This window comes from Chlorocebus sabaeus, chromosome 20 (assembly GCF_047675955.1).
Source record: "Chlorocebus sabaeus isolate Y175 chromosome 20, mChlSab1.0.hap1, whole genome shotgun sequence".
Taxonomy (NCBI): domain Eukaryota; kingdom Metazoa; phylum Chordata; class Mammalia; order Primates; family Cercopithecidae; genus Chlorocebus; species Chlorocebus sabaeus.
The window spans coordinates 82,057,231-82,077,924 of record NC_132923.1 but is presented as its reverse complement, the minus strand read 5'-3'; the positions used below and the strand labels follow the sequence as shown (position 1 = coordinate 82,077,924).

Here is a 20,694-nt window from a genome sequence, read left to right as displayed (position 1 = left end):
GAATTCTGAGCCTAGGTAATTGGGTGTGGCCAGAATTTCTGAAAGTGGTATATACAGGAATGAATGTCTAGAGGGCTACTGGGGACAGTCACAATTAAAGGGAGATTTCAAGGCCCAGAACCCTGATATTAGGTTTAGGTGACATTGCTTGCTGAATAGCTGAATTATTCCTCTATGTCTGAGTACAAGTTGATTCTGGGTTCCTGTGTACTTGGCATATAGCCAACAGACTCGTGGCTATATTAATATCAGACAGAGTAGACTTCAAGGCAGCAAGTATTACCAGAGATGAAGTAAAGCCTTTTTTCTTTTTTTTCTTGAGACAGAGTCTTGCTCTGTTGCCCAGACTGGAGTGCAGTGACATGATCATGGCTTACTGCAGCCTTTACCTCCTGGGCTCAGCTGATCCTCCTGCCTCAATCTCCTGAGTAGCTGGAACTACAGGCGTGCACCACCATGCCAGGCTAATTTTTTTTTTTTAATTGTAAATTTGTAGAGATAGGGTTTCACTATGTTGCCCAGGCTGGTCTCAAACTCCTGGGCTCAAGCAGTCCTCCTGCCTTAGCCTTCCAAAGTGCTAGGATTACAGGTATGAGCCACTGTGCACAGCCATTGAAGCATTTTTTTAAATGATAAAAGGACCAGCTTATAAGAATATTTAACAATTCTAAATGTGTAGGCACCTAATAACAGCTTCAAAATGCGTGACACAAAACTTGACAACTCGAAGAAAGAGACAAATCCACAAATAGGTGGATATATCAACTCTCTCAGTAATTAATAAAACCAGTATTTAAAAAATAGAGAGGGGTAGTGTCAGTCACAGTGGTGGACTAAAGACCTTCAAAAATTTTCTCCAGCTGGGCACAGTGGCTCACGTCTGTAATCCCGCACTTTAGGAGGCCGAGGCGGGTGGATTACGAGGTCAGGAGATTGAGACCATCCTGGCTAACACAGTGAAACCCTGTCTCTACTAAATATACAAAAAAATTAGCTGGGTGTGGTGGTGGGCGCCTGTAGTCCCAGCTATTTGGGAGGCTGAGGCAAGAGAATGGCATGAACTCAGGAGGCGGAGCTTGCAGTGAGCCGAGATCGCGCCACTGCACACCAGCCTGGGCGACAGAGCGAGACTCCGTCTCAAAAAAAAAATTTTTTTTCTCTATAAGATCAATGAGGAAACTGGCAAAAATAGTCAGAATTAACTTTTGTAGGACGCTGGAAATGAACCAGAGGTTTGCAGCAATCTGGGGCATGTTTATTCAAGAAAAATGATGGAACCTCAGTAAGAACAGCAAACTTTGTGACATTTTAACTCGCTCTATTTTCATCTCCCTCCTCCCCAGTTCCACAGTAGCCTTGAAAGCCCATAGCCCACAGTCATGGTGAAAATGAGCAGCCTGCAGCCACCAGAGGGGGCAGAACAGGATTGGAGCTCTTTCAAAGCCTTTCCCCAGAGAATTGTCATGATTTGACCATCTGGATCCCTGGAAGACCCCGCTCACAGGGCTATTTTTATATGACCCGACTTGGAGCTTACCCAGTATAAAAAGCTTTTTTACATAGGGCCAGAAAATAGGGGGAATGAAAAGGTGGGAGAGAATTTGTCAAAAACAATTAGAGGCAATTGTTAAAGACTGTAGAAGCTGAAGCAGTGGATAACACTTGGAGCAAACAATAGGTGTATCATAAAGCTTAAAAGGAAAAACTGGGGAATGAAATTCTGTGGAGGCTCCAAAAAGCTCCAGTATTCCTGGAGATCTAGATGGTCACACATGTGCGTAGGGCTATACACATGCTCAGGAAAGACCTGAGAAGATCCTAAGCTCTCAGAGTCTCTGCAAACAGGAGGTGAAGTCTAAGGTAGAATTGTAAACTGCTTGGGTGAATGATAAAAGTGTGCTTCAACATGTACACAAAGCCTCTTGACAAAGATTGGAAGACTTACTGTCTGGTCATTAGCTAGAGGAAGCCTAGATGTGGGACTTACTAGACAAAGACTTTAAACCAGCTAATTTAAATATCTTCTCAGAATGAAAGGAAATAGTGTCTAAAGAACTAGAAAAAGTATGAGAATGATGTCTTCCAAATAGAGAATATAACAAAGAGAAGTTACTAAAAAGAACTTAACAGAAGTTCTGTAGTTGAAAAGTACAATAACTGAAGCGAAAAATTCACTAGAAGGGCTCAACAGCACATTTGAGCAGGCAGTAATAAGAATCATCACACTTAAGATGTATCAGTTGAGGCTGGGCGCGATAGTTCACGCCTGTAATCCCAACACTTTGGGAGGCCGAGGCAGGTGGATCACGAGGTCAGGAGATCGAGACCGTCCTGGCTAACATGGTGAAACTTCATCTCTACTAAAAATACAAAAAAATTAGCCGGGCGTGGTGGCACATGCCTGTAATCCCAGCTACTCGGGAGGCTGAGGCAGGAGAATGGCGTGAACCTGGGAGGCGGAGCTTGCAGTGAGCCAAGATCGCACCTTTGCACTCCAGCCTGGGCGACAGAGCGAGTCTCCATCTCAAAAAAAAAAAAAAAAGATGTATCAATTGAGATTATCCAATCTGAAGAACAGAATGAGAAAAGAATAAGGATGAAGAGAGACTTGTACTATGCCATCAAGCATACCAACAAAGCATAATGGGGGTCCTAGAAGGAGAGAAGAGAGAGAAATGGGCAAAAGAATACTTGGGGAAATACTGGCCAAAAACTCCCCAAATTTGGTGAAAAACACTAATGTATACATCTAAAAAGTTTTAACAAACTCTAAGTGGGATAAACTTAAAATGATCTATACCTAAACACATTGTAATCAAACTGTTGAAAAACAAAGAAGAGAAACTTAAAGGTAGCAAGAGAAAAAGGACTCTTCATATACAAAAAATCCTAAGGAAAATTAACAGCTTTCTCATCAGAAGCCATGAAGGCCAAAAGGCAGGTAAATGACATATTCAAAGAGCTAAAAGAAAAAGACTGTAAGAATTCTATATCTAGCAAACCTATTCTTCAAAAATGAAAGAGTGGCCGGGCACAGTGGCTCACGCCTGTAATCCCAGCACTTTGGGAGGCCGAGGCAGGTGGATCACGAGGTCAGGAGATCGAGACCATTCTGGCTAACACGGTGAAACTCTATCTCTACTAAAAATACAAAAAATTAGCAGGGCGTGGTGGCAGGCACCTGTAGTCCCGGCTATTTGGGAAGCTGAGGCAGGAGAATGGCGTGAACCCAGGAGGCGGAGCTTGCAGTGAGCCGAGATCACGCCACTGCACTCCAGCCTGGGCGACAGAGCGAGACTCCGTCTCAAAAAAAAAAAAAAAAAAGAGTGGAAGAGAAGTAGTAGTAAAACCATCTATATGCAGACAACATGCCATTATATAGAAAATCCTAAGGGATCCACTAAAAAACTCTTGGAACTAATAAATAAGTTCAGCAAGCTTGTTGGAAACAACATCACCAGTACACAAAAATCGTTTGTATTCTATAGATTTTTAATGAACACTCTGAAAATGAAATTAAGAAAACAATTCCATTTTCAATAGCATCAAAAAATACTTAAGAGTACATTTAACAAAAGTAGCTAACACTTATACTCTAAAAATACAGAAAACATTGTTGAAAGAAATTAAAGAAGACCTAAGTAAGTAGGAAGACATCCCATGTTCATAGATGAGATCTTAATATTGTTAGATGGCAATACTCCCAAAATTAATATATCAATTTAGTGTAATTTTCTTTTTTGAGACATGAACTTGCTCTAATATCCAGGCTGGAGTGCAGTGGCAAGATCATGGCTCACTGCAACCTCAAACTCCTGGGCTCAAGCAGCCCTCCTGCCTCAGTCTCCCAAGTACCTGGGACTATAGGCATGTAATGCCACATCTGGCTAATTTCAGTGCAATCTGTATGAAATGTCCAATTGGCTTCTCTGTAGAAATGGACAGGCTAATCATAATATTCATATAGAAATTCAAGGGACTCTGAATAAGCAACAATCATGAAAGACAAAAACAGAATTGGAAGACTCACACTTCCCAATTTCAAAACATACCACAGAGCTACAGTAATCAAGGCATTGTGATGCTGGCATAAGAATAGACATATAGGTCAATGTAATACAATTGAGAGCTCAGAAATAAACCCTCACATTTATGGGAAATTTATTTTCAACAAGCGTGCCAAGACCATTCAATAGGGAGGTAATCTTTTCAACAAATAACAGTGGGACAACTGGATATTCACATGTGGGAGAATGAAGCTAGAACCTTACCTCATACTATATAAAAAAGTTACCCAAAGTGAATCAAATACCTAAATGTAAGAGCTAAGACTACACAACTCTTAAAAGAAAGCATAGATACAAATCTTCATGAACTTGGATATGACACAAAGCACAAGCAACAAAAGGAAAAGTAGATCGATTGGACTTCATCAAAAGTAAAAACTTTTTGCTTCAAAGGATACCATCAAAAAAATGAAAAGGTTAAGATAAAGGTGAAGAAAAGAGTGAAAAGGGCCCGGGTGCAGTGGCTCACACCTGTAATCCTAGCACTTTGGGAGGCCAGGCCAGGAGGACCACTTGTGGCCAGGAATTCGAGACCAGCCTGGGCAACAAAGTGAGACCTTGTCTCCACAAAAAAAAAAAAAAAGAAAGAAAAAGTCCACAGAATGGAAGATAATATTTGTAAGTCATAAGGGAGTTTTATCTACAATATATAAACAACTCTTATCATCTCAATAAGACAGGTAACTCAGTTTTTTAAATGAGCAAAGGATGTGAATAGACGCTTCTCCAAAGACACAAAAATGACCAAAAAGCACATGAAAAGATGTTCAACATCATTAATTATTAGGAAATGCAAATCAAAACCATAGTAAGATACCATTGCATACCCACTAGGGTGGTTATAATTAAAAAAAAAAAAAAAAAAAATCTATAACATCTATAGAGACAGGGTCTCTATCACCCAGGCTGTGTTTCATAGCACTTGGTTCACACCACCAGAGTAGTACATAATCCACCTCTTACACTTGGCTCTTTACTTGTCTGTACCCCTCAACCCTTCAGTAGACTGTGAGTTCCTTGGGTACATACAGGAAGTAAATTTAAACTTTTGCTGCCACTGGGTCTGACATCTAGGCATGTACTTTGTAAATGTTTATTGAGCTAAAATCTGGCCACTGGTATTCCTTAAACAGGAGCTTGGGTTGGATAGAGATCAGAGATAATAATTTAGGAGCAGGCTGGGGCAATAGAAGAGGAAGCCAGGTCTCTAGAGCTGATGCATCTAAATTTCATTTTTAGCGAATTGAACAGAGGGATGTGAGGAAAGCCAGCTTGAAAGAGAAGAAGGAGAGGAATCAGAATGAGGCTTTACTCCAGGCCATCAAGGTGAGTTCTCAAACCTTAGGTTTTTATGGTCCTGCTAAATCCACTAATCCTGTGAAGCTTGTTGGGAACCTTTCTTGGGATGCTTTACCTGAAGGAATTTGTTCATTTTCTTTCTACTTTGGTAAAGCAGTGTGACAGAGGAGACCAGGCTCTGGAGTCAGGCCACCCCAGTTCAGTCAGCTCTCTCACTCGTGTGCATGTGTTGGTCTCAGTAACATATACAGTTATCTCCACTTATCTGAGGCAGATGTGTTCCAGGATCCACAGCGATGCTTGAAATCTCAAATAGTACCAAACCTGATTGCCATCAGTCAGAACACATTTCTGTTTGTGTCTTCCACCTACAAATATAATGCCTTTTCCATCTTAGCTAAAGCACTTATCACACATTGTGGCCATAATTTTTGCAGTTTGAGGTACATCAGCAACAGCAAAACTAGCATTAATTTCTTTTTCCTTTTTCATAATTTCACAGATAGAAGGTTTCTCTTACCATAGATCTTAGCAACCTCAGCATACAATTTTTCTTTTAATTAAGCTGAGAAGTTTCACCTTTTTACTTAAAGGAGGTAGTTTATAGCTTCTGTTTGGCATATCCAAATTGCCAGCATTGGTACTCTTGTGCTTTGGGGTCCTTATTAAGTAAAATGAGTGTTACTTAATACAGGGACTATGATACCATGACAGTCAATCTCATCATTGAGATGGGTACTAACTCACAGGTGGGTATCATCTACAGCATGGATGTGCTGGACAAAGGAGCAGAGCCTGTGATTTCATCATCTGCTACTCAGAGCAGTGCATAATTTAAAACGTACAGGTTGTTTATTTCTGGTATTTTTCATTTCATATTTTCAGACCATGGTTGACCACTGGCAACTGAAACTGTGAAAAGCAAAACCATGGATAAGGGGATGCTACTGTACTGAATACCTGCTTTGGGTTAAGTGTTATTTAATCTTCACAATGGCCTTCTGAGATAGGTTATCTTGCTTCTGTTTTGCTGGATAATAAAATAGTTTCAGAGAGATAAAGAAACCTCACACAGCTCACATGTGTTAGAGCCAGGTCCTTGCTCTTAACCACTGGGTTATACTGCATCTTGAGAAAGTTTGACATTTTTGGATGTTGCTCCTATAACAACAACAACAACAGTAATAAAATCCTACCTTCCCTTTCTCTTTTCTGTATTTTGAAATGTATGTAGTCTGACCCAAATCTTGCTTTAACCTTGATACCTAGGGAGTCACCTGTTTGAGCTTGTTTGGTCTTCATGAAGGAGAGAGTATCTGCTGGGAGATTATGGGATAGGTTTTTTTGTTGTCATTGTTGTTTTTTTGTTTTTGTTTTTGTTTTTTTTTTTGAGACAGAATGTTGTTCTGTCGCCCAGGCTGAAGTGCAGTGGCGTGATCTTGGCTTACTGCAACCTCTGCTTCCTGGGTTTAAGCAATTCTGCCTCAGTCTCCCGAGTAGCTGGGATTACAGGCATACACCACCATGCCCAGCTAATTTTTGTATTTTTAGTAGAGACGAGGTTTCACCATATTGGTCAGGCTGGTCTCGAACTCTTGACCTCAGGCGATCCACCTGTCTCGGCCTCGCAAGGTGCTGGGATTATAGGCGTGCGCCACCATGCCCGGCTGGGATAGGTTTTTTATTATTTGTTTAAATTATGCACCATTTATATTACTTGTTGACTGTAAGAAACTTAACACTGCTAAAACATACTCCACTATTCCCTCCCCACAACAGTCTGTTTACATATATTAACACATCAAACAGATTAGAATACTCCAGATTTTTCATCTAATTCTCATTCACAGTGAGGGATTTGTTCATTTTCTTAAATGTAGAATATGGGATGCCCAGACACCCAGATATTTGCATACATACTTTTTTTGTTTTTTTGGTTCTCTCCTTTAGTGTAACCCTTCATCTCAAACTTAACATACATAAGAATTACTCTCAACAGTACACAAAGCCATGCATGCTGTATTTACTAATGGTTTAAGGGAGGAGTCAGCAAATTGCAGCCATTGGAACACAGCCCTGCCTATTTGTTTGTGTACTTACTACTTATGGCTGTTTTCACACTACAGTGGCAGAGTTGAGTAGTTTATTTTGACAGAGACCATTGTCCAGAACTCTTAAAATATTTCATATCTAATGCTTTAAGAAAAAGTTTGCTAACCTCCAATTTAGGGAATATCATCAAATCTAATTTTGGTTGCATGTCATTTCCCCTCATGTGCTAACCTTAGGAGCCCCTGCACGCTTACATAAGAGGTGACCCTACTATTTCAGACTCTTGCTTTATGCCTATGTCTAGGAGACAGTCAAGATTAAGTCAGTGCACAGTCTTTCTAATATTCCATGTCCCAGCTAAACTGAAACATTTGACATTTCTGTACAGGCTACCTTCTTGATCTTTTCTGTATTTGTGTATGTGCTTTTGCACAGGCCACTCCTTGGAGTGGAATGCTCTTCCTCCCTTCTAAGTGCCCCTCCCTTCCAACTTCTCTGCTTTTCAAAGTCATTGTTCAAGGCCTAGCATATCTTAGTCACCTCCAGCCCCCAAGGCTGAATTAATTATTACATCATCTGTGGTTCCCCAACTCCACTTCTTACCTTATGTCATCATTATTTTCATAGCTGTCTCACCACTTGATATTGAGCAGAGGCTTGAGGGCAGGTAACCATGTCTAGGTCTCTGTGACACAGGGTCCAGCACAAGGTAGATGCCCAATGAAGGTGAGTTAAGTAAGTGGTACCTACTATGCGCCAGGCCTCAGGGATAATGAAGATGGATTGTGTGTAGCGTTGTCCCTCGGAGCTCCCATTGTTACGGTTTTTTTGTTTTTTGTTTTTTTTTGGTGTGTTAAAGATGCCCATGTTCATTCAGGGTATGGATGGGGAAAATTAAATTAAAAATAAAGTTAATCGTACAGCCTGGACGATATAGTGAAACTCTTGTCTCTTCAAAAAATAAAAATAAATAAAAAATAAAAAAATTAGCCAGGTGTTATGGTTTCTTTACTTCAGTAAAATGGGTTTGCATCTTCCCACACAATAAGATGTGCATTATGTGTGTGTTTCTGTCTTTAACCCAGGCTAGGAATATCAGGCTCTCAGAAGCTGCCTGTGAGGATGAAGATTCACCCTCAGAAGGTCTAGGTGAGCTTTTCCTGGATGGACTCAGCTCTGAGAACCCCCATGGAGCCAGGCTGAGTCTAGATGACCAGGGCAGGCTGAGCTGGCCTGTGCTCTTTCTGTACCCAGAGTATGCCCAGTCGGACTTCATCTCTGCTTTTCATGAGGACTCCAGGTACTGACTTGCCCAGGAGCCCTCTGCTTTCACCTGCATGCTGCCTCTTTTTGTGACAGGAGGGACAAGTGGATTTTTGGTTGAGAAGGGAAGATAATGGTTTAGAGGGTTTCACACAATCTGGTTTGATAATAACCTCTCTATCCTGTAGCTGACTGAACCTTGACTAACTAGGTTTGCAACGACAGACAAAAGTCTCATCATCGTACTGACTGGGCTAGTATGTGTAACACCACAGTATTGTGTTTGCCAAAGAGTGGTATACATCACTGGTGAAATATGAAGTCATTTTAGGTAATACATGCATAGCAACTTAAGTGAATATTAATTAGAAAAAAAATAGAGAGGCGGGGCGCTGTGGCTCATGCCTGTAATCCCAGCACTTTGGGAGACCAAATCAGGCAGATTGCTTAAGGCCAGGAGTTCGAGACCAGCCTGGCCAATATAGTGAAACCCAGTCTCTACTAAAAATACAAAAAATTAGCTGGGCGTCTGTAATCTTAGCTACTCAGGAGGCTGAGGCATGAGAATCACTTGAACCTGGGAGGTGGAGGTTGCAGTGAGCCAAGATCATGCCACTACACTCTAACCTGGGTGATAAAGCAAGACTTTGTCTCAAAAAAAAAAAAAAAATATATATATATATATATATATGTATGTATCTTGTGATTTCATAGGGTTAATGCATAGAATAAGTCTAATTGTAAGACAATTGTTTTTGTAACCTTTTTTTTTTTGGAGACCAGGTCTCACTCTGTTGCCCAGGCTGGAGTCCAGTGGTGTGATTATGGTTCATCACAGCCTCCATCTCCCAGGCTCAGGTGATCCTCCTGCCTCAGCCTCTCAAGTAGCTGGAACCACAGGTGAACACCACCACATCTGGGTAATTTTTTAATTCTTTGGTAGACACAGAGTCTCTCTATGTTGCCCAGGTTTGTCTTGAACTCCTGGGCTCAAATGATCCTCCCACCTCGGCCTCCCAAAGTACTGGGATTACAGGCGTGAGCCACTGCACCCGACCAGAAATGTTTTTAATTCTGAATCTGTTTAAAGAAAATTATGTCAGCTGGGCACGGTGGCTCACGCCTGTAATTCCAGCACTTTGGGAGGCCAAGACAGGAGGATCACTTGAGGCCAGGAGTTCAAGACCAGCCTGGCCAACATGGCAAAATCCCATGCCTACTAAAAATATAAAAAATTAGCTGGGCGTGGTGGCACATGCCTGTAGTCCCAGCTGCCTGGGAGGCTGGGGCACGAGAATCGCTTGAACCTGGGAGGTGGAGGTTGCAGTGAGCAGAGATCGTGCCATTGCACTCCAGCCTGGGTGACAGAGCAAGACATTGTCTCAAAAAAAAAAGAAAAGAAAATCCTGTCAGTCAGGTGCAGGGCTCACACCTGTAATCCCAATACTTTGGGAGGCTGAGGCAGGAGGCTCATTTGAGCCCAGGAGTTTAAGACCAGCCTGGGAATATAGGAGACCCCCGTCTCCACAAGAAAAAGAAAAAAATTAGCCAGGCATAGTGGCATGTACCTGTAGTCCCAGCTATGCAGGCGGCTAAGTTAGAGGAATTGCTTGAGCCTGGAGGTTGAGGCTACAGTGAGCTATTATGCCACTGTAGTCTAGCCAGGGTGACAGAGTGAGACCCTGTCTCAAAAGAAAAAAAAAAATATGTCATAATAGGACAAGTGATACATATGCACATTTTGGGTATTGCTGTCGAATGGGTTAAGCCTGCATTTCATGTTTTATACATGCTAGATAACTTTGAATTAGTGTCTGGGGACTGATGTGGGAAAATTGGTCATGAGTTATTGATACCTAGAAAGTACACATTTTATCCTTAGGTTTATTGATCATCTAATGGTGATGTTTGGTGAAACACCCTCTTGGGACCTAGAGCAAAAATATTGCCCTGATAATTTGGAGGTAAGAGAAGTTTTATTTCGTTCCTCTATGGAATTAATTTTTTTTTTTTTTTTTTTTTTTTTTTTGCAGTGGGGGGAAGGCTGGTAGAGGGGGGAGAAACTGACTGCTTTTTTTTTTTTGAAAATTATAGTAAAATATACATGACATAATATTTACCATTTTAACCATTTTTAGGTATATCGTTCAGTGGCATTAAGAACATTCACATTGTTGTGCAACTATCACCACCAGCCATCTCCAAAACTTTTTCATCATCCCAAATTGAAATTCTGAGTACTTCATATAAGTGGAATCATACAGTATTTGTCCTTTTATGTCTGGCTGATTTCACTTAACGTCATGTCTTCAAGTTTCATACATATTGTAGCATGTGTCAGAATTTCCTTTTTTTTTTAATTTTTGAGACGGAGTCTCACTCTTTCACCCAGGCTGGAGTGCAGTGGTCTGATCTTGGCTCACTGCAACCTCTGCCTCCCAGGTTCAAGCAATTCTCCTGCCTGAGCCTCCTGAGTAGCAGGGATTACAGGCACGTGCCACCACACCCAGCTAAGTTTTGTATTTCTAGGAGAGATGGGGTTTCACCACATTGGCCAGGCTGGTCTCGAACTCCTGACCTCAAGTGATCCGCTCATCTCGACCTTTCAAAGTGCTGGGATTACGGGTGTGAGCCACCACACCCAGCCAGAACTGTCTTCCTTTTTATTTGTTTTTATTTTTTGAGACAGAATCTTGCTCTGTCACCTAGGTTGGAGTGCAGTGGTGCAATCTCAGATATTGCGGCCTTGCCTCTAGGGTTCAAGTGATTTTCATGCCTCAGGCTCCAGGTAGCTGGGATTACAGGCATGCGCCACCATACCTGGCTAATTTTGTTTGTATTTTTAGTAGAGATGGGGTTTTGCTATGTTGGCCAGGCTGGTCTTGAACTCCTGGCCTCAAGTGATCCACCCTCCTTGGCTTCCTAAAGTGCTGGGATTACAGGCGTGAGCCACCATGCCCAGCCAGAATTTCTTTCCTTTTTAAGGCTGAATAACATTCCATTATTGGGATTTTTTAAATAAAAAAATCACAATTTCCAGCATAAAGAATTTTCTTTTTCTAACATTTGAGAGTAGGATGCCAACTGATGTCCCATCACCCCTGAATACTTTAGTGTGCATTTCCTACACAAAAGGACGTTTTTCTTTATAATACCCATATAGCTATCAAAGCAGAAAATTTACTTTAATTCACTGCTACCATCTAACCCTCCATTTGGGTTTCACAAATTCTTTATAGCAAAAGGGTTTTGTTCAGAATCACATACTGTATTTAGTCATCATGTAGCTTTAGTCTCCTTTGGTATGGAAGAGCTCCTCAGTCTTTCCTCCACTTTTTTTTTACTTAAAAAGTTTGCATTCATATTTTTGTGATCATGTGACTCAACTGCAGTACACTTTCTTGATCTTAACACCTTTGAAGATTACAGACCACTTATTTTGTGGAATGTCTGTCAGTATGGGTTTGTCTCATGTTTCCTTCTGACTAGATTTGGATTATACATATTTGTTTGTTCGTTTTGAGACAGAGTTTTGCTCATGTTGCCCAGGCTGAAGTGCAATGGTGCGATCTTGGCTCACTGCAGCCTCCACCTCCAAGGTCCAAGCGATTCTCCTGCCTCAGCCTCCTGAGTAGCTGACATTACAGGCATTTGCCACCATGCCCAGCTAATGTTTTGTATTTTTAATAGAGACAGGGTTTTGCCATGTTGGCCAGGCTGGTCTCAAACTCCTGACCTCAAATGATCTGCCCGATTTGGCCCCCACAAAGTGCTAGGATTACAGGCATGAGCCACCGCCCCTGGCCTGGATTATGCATATTTGGCTGGAATATTACAGAAGTGATGCTGTATTCTCATTGCACCTATCAGGTGGTATGTGATCTCTCTTTGTCCCATTACTCATGATGTTCTCTCTGATCACCTGATTGAGGTGGGGTCTGCCAGCCTTTTACACTGTACAGTTACTTTTTCTTTATGATTAATAAGTGTTTTATAGGGAGATGCTTTGAAATGGTGTAAATATCTCATTGCTTGTCAGACATTCTACATATTTATTTATTTGGTGGATTTATAGTTTCCTGTTTGATTTAATGAATTTTAATCTGTTACTATGATTGTTTCTTTTATGCTCAGAATATCCCAGATATGGCCAGTGGGAATCTCTTCAAATTTGTTTCTGTGTCCTTTTGACTGTAGTCTATTTTTAAAGTGGTTGCTACACAGGATGTTCTAGGTTCAAATTGTGCTTTCCTTGCCCCAGCTCTGGAATCAGCTATTTTTTCCCAAGGAGCCCTGGTTCTTTCTAGTGAAGAATGGTATTTAGAAGCCGAGATCTCTGTGCAATAAGTGTATTGATTAATACAGTGGGGGTAGACAGGCAAGCTTACTGCCTCAATGCTTTCTCAGTGCCTCAACTGAGGAGTGTGTGTGTGTGTGTGTGTGTGTGTGTGTGTGTGTGTATAAAACCATGATGTCTCATTGGTATCTCCAACTCTAATCCAACATCCACAGGATTTTTTCTCCCTTTCTACATATGTAACAATGACTTTCTTCTTCTTTTTTCTTTTTTTTTTTTTTTTTTTTTTATCTTCTGTTACTGGTAGAGATGGGGTTTTACCATGTTGGCCAGGCTGGTCTTGAACTCCTGACCTCAAGTGATCCACTCATCTCGGCCTTTCAAAGTGCTGGGATTACAGGTGTGAGCCACCACACCACAGCCTGGCTGTGTTGCCCAGGCTGGAGTGCGGTGATGAGATCTTGGCTCACTGCAGCCTCAACCTCCTGGACTCAAACGATCCTCCCACCTCAGCCTCCCAAGTAGCTGGGACCATAGGCGTTTGCCACCGTGCCCAACTAATTTTTGTATTTTTAGTAGAGACGGGGTTTCACCATGTTGCTCAGGCTGATCTTGAACTTCTGGACTCAAGTGATCCACCTGCCTCAGCCTCCCAAAGTGCTCAGATTACAGGCATGAGTCACCATGCCTGGCCTGACTTTATTATTTTTAATATAGTTATTTGTTTGATCAGTTCCCCTCCTGTCATCACCGCTGGCCTCTTTCCTGTGTGGAGCCTTCCTCACCCTACTTGGACTCTTGACTCCACATGTTAGGCTACTGCCCCCATGTGGGTGCCTTCCTCACCCTGCACAGACTCTGACATCCTGCACTGCTCAACGACCCTACATGGACACCCTCCTCATCCTGCTTGGGCTCCCCCACAGCAGGCCACCCCCTGCCATGAGTGGTCACCCTCCTTACCCTAGGTGGGCCTGTATACTCCATCCATATTAGTTGTCCCCATGCATGGATACCCTTTTCACCCCACATGGCCTCTGACACCCCACCTTGGACAGCCATCTTACAAGGGAGCACTTCTTCCCCTGCTCAGGCCTGCTGGCCCCCAGCATGGATACCCTTCTCCACTGGTCCTGCTCTGACACCCTCGGCAGCTTCCTGTGCAGACGTCTTCCTCACCCTGTTTCGGCTTTGACACGCTGCACAGACATCCTTTTCACCTTCCTCAGGCTCTTTTCTGCTCTGAGCCACCATAGCTTTCTCCTCCACATACCTGATGGCTTTAGTCTGAATTGTTAGGGAAAGGAGGGCTACATAGGCCTGGCCCTGAGTCTTAACTCTTCTGTCTACTAGCCGGGTAATGTTGGCAAGTTGTTCTCCTTCTCTGAGCCTTGATTCTGTCTTTGGAAGATGGAACTGATAATAGCCTCTCTTACAGTGGCATGGCGGGGACTAAATGCAAAGCACCCAGCTACACAGCCATATAAAGGAGACATTCAACTGCTAACAGTTGCCATCTTTTAAATTTTCCCTGGGCTTAGCCTTAACTAAGGCTGCCAAAGCGCTTTATCTCTGACTCTTGCCCTTCTGTTAATCTTGCAGGTCTACTTTGAAGATGAGGACAGGGCAGAACTATACCGGGTGCCTGCCAAGAGCACCTTGCTGCAGGTTCTGCAGCACCACAGGTGAGTTACCTCATGGCACTGAGTAGACTGGGAAAGATGCTCAGTGTATTAGTCCATTTTCACACTGCTGATAAAGACATACCTGAGACTGGGCAATTTACAAAGAAAAGAGGTTTAACAGAGAACTCACAGTTCCACATGGCTGGGGAAGCCTCACAATCATGGCAGAAGGCAAGGAGGAGCAAGTCACCTCTTACGTGGATGGCGGCAGGCAAAGAGAGAGAGCTTGTGCAGGAAAACTCCCTTTTTTTTTTTGAGACAGAGTTTCGCTCTTGTTGTCCAGGCTGGAGTGCAATGGCGCGATCTCAGCTCGCTGCAACCTCCACCTCCTGGGTTCAAGCGATTCTCCTGCCTCAGGGCCTCCTGAGTAGTTGGGATTACAGGCGCCTGCCACTATGCCTGGCTAATTTTTGTATTTTTAGTAGAGACAGGGTTTCACCATGTTGGCCAGGCTGGTCTCGAACTCCTGACTTCAGGTAATCCACCTGCCTCAGCCTCCTAAAGTGCTGGGATTACAGGCATGAGCCACTGCTCCCGGTCAAGAACTTCCATTTTTAAAAGCATCAGATCTTGTGAGACTTAGTCGCTATCACAAGAACAGCACAGGAAAGACATACCCCCATGATTCAGTCATCTCCCACCGGGTCCCTTCCACAACACATGGGAATCATGGGAGCTACAAGATGAGATTTGGGTGGGGATACAGAGCCAAACCGTATCACTCAGGCACCATCCCAGGAGTACAGCCAGGTTCTGATTCCACTGCTGATTGATTGCCTCATACTCCCCTCCCTTCTGCCCTGAGCACAGAGCTGTGTGAGACAGCAGCCATGGAGTTTAGCCTGGCCCATTAAACTTAGCCATTAGTCAAACATGCTCTAGTGTGATGATAGCCCACTGCACCACAGCCATAACACTCCAGACCAGGGGAGATAAATGGGGCTGGTCTGAGAATGGAAAAGCTGCCTCGCTTTTGTACATGAAGGCTGCTAGGGTGGCCTTCTTTCCTTTTTTTTTTTTTTTTTTTTTTGAGACAGCATCTCGCTCTGTCACCCAGGCTGGAGTGCAGTGGCGCGATCTTGGCTCACTGCAACCTCCGCCTCCCCAGGTTGAAGCGATTCTCCTGCCTTAGCTTCCTGAGTAGCTGAGTTTACAGGGGCCTGCCACCATGCCTGGCTAAGTTTTGTATTTTTAGTAGAGACGGGGTTTCACCATTGTCCAGGCTGGTCTCAAACTCCTGACCTCTGGTGATCCACTCACCTCGGTCTTCCAAAGTGCTGGGATTACAGGCGTGAGCCATCGCACCCGGCCAGCCTTCCGTTTCCTAATTGTACCTATACCTATGTCTCCTGATGCTCTTTCTTTCTTTTGTTTGCTTTTTCTTATTTTTAATTTTTTTTTTTTTTAATAGAGATGGGGTTTTACCATGTTGGCCAGGCTGGTCTTGAACTCCTGGGCTCAAGCAATCCACCTGCCTCAGCTTCCCAAAGTGCTGAGCCACCACACCCAATTTAATTTTTTTTTTTTTTGAGACAGAGCTTCACTCTCTCACCCAGGCTAGAGTGCAGTGGCATGGTCTTAGCTTACTGCAGTCTCTACCTTCTGGGTTCAGGCAGTTCTCCTGCCTCAGCCTCCCGAGTAGCTGGGACTACAGGCACGCACCACCAAGCCCGGCTAATTTTTGTATTTTTAGTAGAGATGAGGTTTCACCATGTTGGCCAGAGTGGTCTCAAACTCCTGACCTCAAGGCATCCATCTGCCTCAGCCTCCCAAAGTGCTGAGATTACAGATGTGAGCCACCACACCCAGCCCCCAAAATTTTTTTTAAATTATTTTTATGATAGAGACGAGGTGTCTTCTCCAGGCTGGTCTTGAACTCCTGGGCTCAAGCAGTCCTCCTGCCTCACTCTCCCAAGTAGCCGGGATATCGAGTGCATGCCACTGTCCCAGCTCCTGATACTGTCATGTGAAGAGAGCATTGGCTCTTGAAGTCAGGCCCGTCATCATTGACTGGCTGTGTGACTCTGAGCACACGCTGCCTCTAGGACTGCCACCTCATCTCTGGAACGGAGTCATACATGCTTACACATTTCTCAGGTATTTGAGAGCCAATGAGAGGATAGGAGTTGAAGTGCTGTTGTGAACTGCACAGGGCAGTCCTGCTGTAGGAGGGCATCTTTGTCATTAGCAGTGGCAGCAAGATGGATTTGGCAGTTGTCTCAGAGAAGCTGTGAGGTGTTCCTGGGCTATAAGGGAGTGCCCTCAGCAGATTTGCAAATTGACTCTTGGACTACTTTTCCTTAAGCTTTGACCAAAGCAAAGAAGAAAAAGCAGATGCTTTTGCACTTAAGCTAAAAGAACCCAATGTATTAGTGTAAAGAGAATGGTTGGATGTGGTAGGAAATGAGGCTAGAAAGCTAAGTTAGGGTCATACATCTGGACGTGGTGGCTCACGCCTGTAATCCCAGCACTTTGGGAGGCCGAGGCAGGTGGATCATGAGGTCAGGAGATTGAGAACATCCTGGCTAACATGGTGAAACCCCGTCTCTACTAAAAAAAAAAAAAAAAAATTAGCCAGGCGTGGTGGTGGGTGCCTGTAGTCCCAGTTCAGGCCATTCTCCTGAATGCAGGAGGGAGAGCTTGCAGTGAGCTGAGATTGCACCACTGCACTCTAGCCTGGGCGACAGAGCGAGACTCTGACTCAAAAAAAAAAAAAAAGGAAAGCTAAGTTAGGGCCATACAGGAAGGCCTGAATGCCCTGCTAAGGAGCGTAAACTTTATCCTGATTGTGGTGTTCACCAGGGTTGATTTTTTAAATTAAAAAGATTTTAAAAGATGTATACAATAGGCTGGGTACAGTGGCTCACACCTATAATTCCAGCATCTTGGGAGGCTAAGGCATGAGGATCACCTGAGTTCAGGAGATCATCCTGAGAAACATAGCGAGATCCTGTCTCCACAAAAAAAATTTTTATGGTGTTGTGCACCTGTAGTCCTAGCTATTTGGGAGGCTGAGGCAGGAAGATTGCTTGAGCCCAGCATTTCAAGGCTGCAGTGAGCTATGATCACACCACTGCACTCCAGCCTGGGTGAGAGTGAGACCCCATCCTCCCATCACACAAAAAAATTACAGAGTAATGTAAAGATTTGAAGTGTACTGTCCAGTGGCGAGGCCTGAAGTAGGAGGAGGTGGATTAGAAAGAGGTTTAGGAGGCAGATTGGATGGGAGCTGGTGTAGTGTTGAGTGATGTGATAGAGGTGTCCAGCTGGTCTTAATGCTTTGGCTTTGGCTTGGTAGGCAGGAAGGAAAGGTTTTTCCAGATCTAATTGATACCTTTGGTGGTGTTTTACTGTGGTCCCAAATCTCTCTTCTTCTAGTTTGTAGACACATTTTTAGCTGCTCATTTTCTCAGTTGTTAGCAAATTACCCAGAATTCTTTAAAGGCCTGAGTTCTGCCCTACCCCAGAGGAGAAATCTAAGTAGAAAGCAGAATGATGCTTGGAGGAAACCAGATTCATGCTTCTCAGAAAATGTAAATGCTGTTGGAAGTTACTACCTTTAAAATTATTACCATAGGCAAGAGCCTACCCAGGACTGGTTTCTGGCAACTTCAGACCCTAAACTGGGTGGAGCTACGAAATAGGCCCTCTGTCCCAAAGCAGGCACACTGAGTAATGCAACACTGCTATCCCCGGGAGCCCAAAGCCCTCCCTGCCTCTCCAGCCTGCCTCACTCCTTTTGCTTTGTGCCCTAGCCACAGCAAATGTTCTGGTTACTTGCGCCTCCTGGCTTTTGCTCCCCAATCCCCATCACCACTCCTTCCCCAAATTAAAGCCAAGTTCAGACATGGCATCTTCCAGGAAGCCTTTTTTGATTCCCTTCCTCATAGAGGGAACCGTGCTTCCTTGGGATAATGCTGTGCCTCACAAATGCTTCTGCGGTTGTATCTTGCTGTCTTTAATTGGTTCCTCATCTCCCTCCCCTCCAGGACTGAATTTGAGAACAAAGATGATGATGTGTGGGTGTTTGTTTTTTAATCTCTGTGTTTTCAGCATAGGGCCTGGCTTACCACTGAATGTTGAATGAATGAATGAATGAATGAATGAATGAATGAAACCATGCTTTATAGTTTTATTTCATATTTAGCCACAGACATGCATGATGCCAGCGGACTGGCCTAAAGGTTCTGGCAAGGTTGTAAGGATGAGAATGTCATGCTAATTTGCCAGATTTATGAACAACCAAATAACTGTGCTAAACTTGCATTTTCATGTTGACTCCCATCCAAAGGCTCACCTTGAATGTTGTTAGGAAGGTGCATGGATGGTTAAGATTGTAATTAAATTAACACCCTCTCTTTTGTTGTGTTCACGGCAGGTACTTCGTAAAAGCCCTGACACCAGCATTTTTGGTCTGTGTAGGATCTTCTCCTTTTTGCAAGAATTATCTCCGGGGGAGAAAGGTATACCAGATACGATGACCAAGCCAGGGCCCCTGGATCTCCTCCCTCACCCTCCTCTGCTGGGAACCTAGCACGCCTGAATCAGCTGGACATACTGCTGGAGTCCAGTGCTTTATTTCTGTCACCCTGGGGATAGTCCTTCCTAGCATCATGGTAGGGGAGGAGCCGCTGGATTCCCCAGACTGCAGCCTCTCTGGCTGGTCTTCACTTTCCTCAGTTGATGTAAAACTCTGTGCCTTGGCCATGATGTCCTTGGACTCCATCTCTCAAGGGACCATCTGCCACAGTTACCACAGCAACTGACCTGAGCAGCACCCTGGTCTGTGGAGATGGACTTAGGATCCAGTGACATGATTCTGAACTTCTGTGGAGTTTGACACCTTAGAGAAGCTACCCCTCAAACTGCACATATACACACAAACAATGCATAGAATTCCAAGGCTTTAAAGCTGAGAGACCCTGGCCTCAAGTTACTTCACGAGCACAGAGGGGAGCCATGTGGGGTTGCTGCAGATGCCTTGAGGCGAAATGAAGGCAGGAAAGCCACATCTTGCTCAGCATTTATAAAGACCATGTAAACTGAGATCCTTGGTACCCTAAAAAGATTGCCCGTTTTCTTCATCTTTGTCATATGGAGGACTGTGACAGACTTGGACAGTGGCCTCTGAGTTCTTCCTGCAGTTTTAACATTTTAGGATTTTGTCTTTTAAACTGGAAAACCTTCTAGCATGTTGGGTGGTGTAGGGTATATTTTTGTCTGCAGCTGTTTGTTGCCCCGTTCCTAAGAGGAGTTTATCCATCCTCACCTGTAGCTGTGTGACTTCCTGCAGTGCCCCCCACCCCATCCCCCCGGGAGAGTGTACTTCCCTGCTTCCGATGCAGAGGGATATTCGCAGGCATGAGCTGTCCTGTGTCTGACAGAAGCCTGAAGAGTCATGTGTGGTTGGCCCATGCTCTTCCCTCTGCCGTGAGAACACGTTTCCCACAGAGGAGCCGTTCCATGGAGCCGAGCTACAGCAGCTGGCCTGCAGCCACTGCGTGTCACTGGAATGAGAGAGCAGTGTTTGCTGTAGTAAGCAGTGAGATTTGGGGGTTGGTTGTTACTATAGCAGAGCTAATGCATCAGTAAACTGAAACCAGCTGCTGTCCTTAAAGTGGACTAATTTGAGGCTGGGTGCGGTGGCTCATGCCTGTAATCCCAACACTTTGGGAGGCGGAGGCAGGTGGATCATCTGAGGTCAGGAGTTAGAGACCAGCCTGGCCAACATAGCAAACCCCATCTCTACTAAAATACAAAAATTAGCCAGGTGTGGTGGCAGGCATCTGTAATCCCAGCTGCTCGGGAGGCTGAAGCAGGAGAATCACTTGAACCCAGGAGGCAGAGGTTGCAGTGAGCTGAGATCGCGCCATTGCACTCCAGCCTGGGCGACAAGAGCAAAACTCTGTCTCAAAAACAAACAAACAAAAAAGTGGACTAATTTGAAGTTTTGCGTAGTGTGCCTCACTGTCTTTGAAAGGAAATTGGCTGTGGAATATTTACAAAGAACCATGCAGCTTCCAGGTGCCGG

At 43.9% G+C, this 20,694-nt stretch overlaps 1 protein-coding gene across 3 annotated transcripts in view; it reads left to right on the top strand.

Moving 5' to 3' along the window:
* TTC4 (tetratricopeptide repeat domain 4) overlaps window positions 1-19,931 on the top strand; it is a 28,406-nt gene extending 8,475 nt beyond the window's left edge. The window contains exons 6-10 of one of the 3 annotated variants that reach the window (XM_007978628.3): window positions 5,307-5,393; window positions 8,504-8,718; window positions 10,564-10,645; window positions 14,581-14,663; window positions 19,042-19,931. In XM_007978628.3, coding sequence (XP_007976819.2) covers window positions 5,307-5,393; window positions 8,504-8,718; window positions 10,564-10,645; window positions 14,581-14,663; window positions 19,042-19,144 — 570 coding nt within the window. In that variant the 3' untranslated portion in view covers window positions 19,145-19,931. Of the gene's footprint in view, window positions 1-5,306; window positions 5,394-8,503; window positions 8,719-9,464; window positions 9,602-10,563; window positions 10,646-14,580; window positions 14,664-19,041 lie in introns of those variants that run through there. The other 2 variants (XR_012089666.1, XM_073007263.1) reach the window with 2 other exon arrangements.
* Window positions 19,932-20,694: the final 763 nt, after the last annotated feature.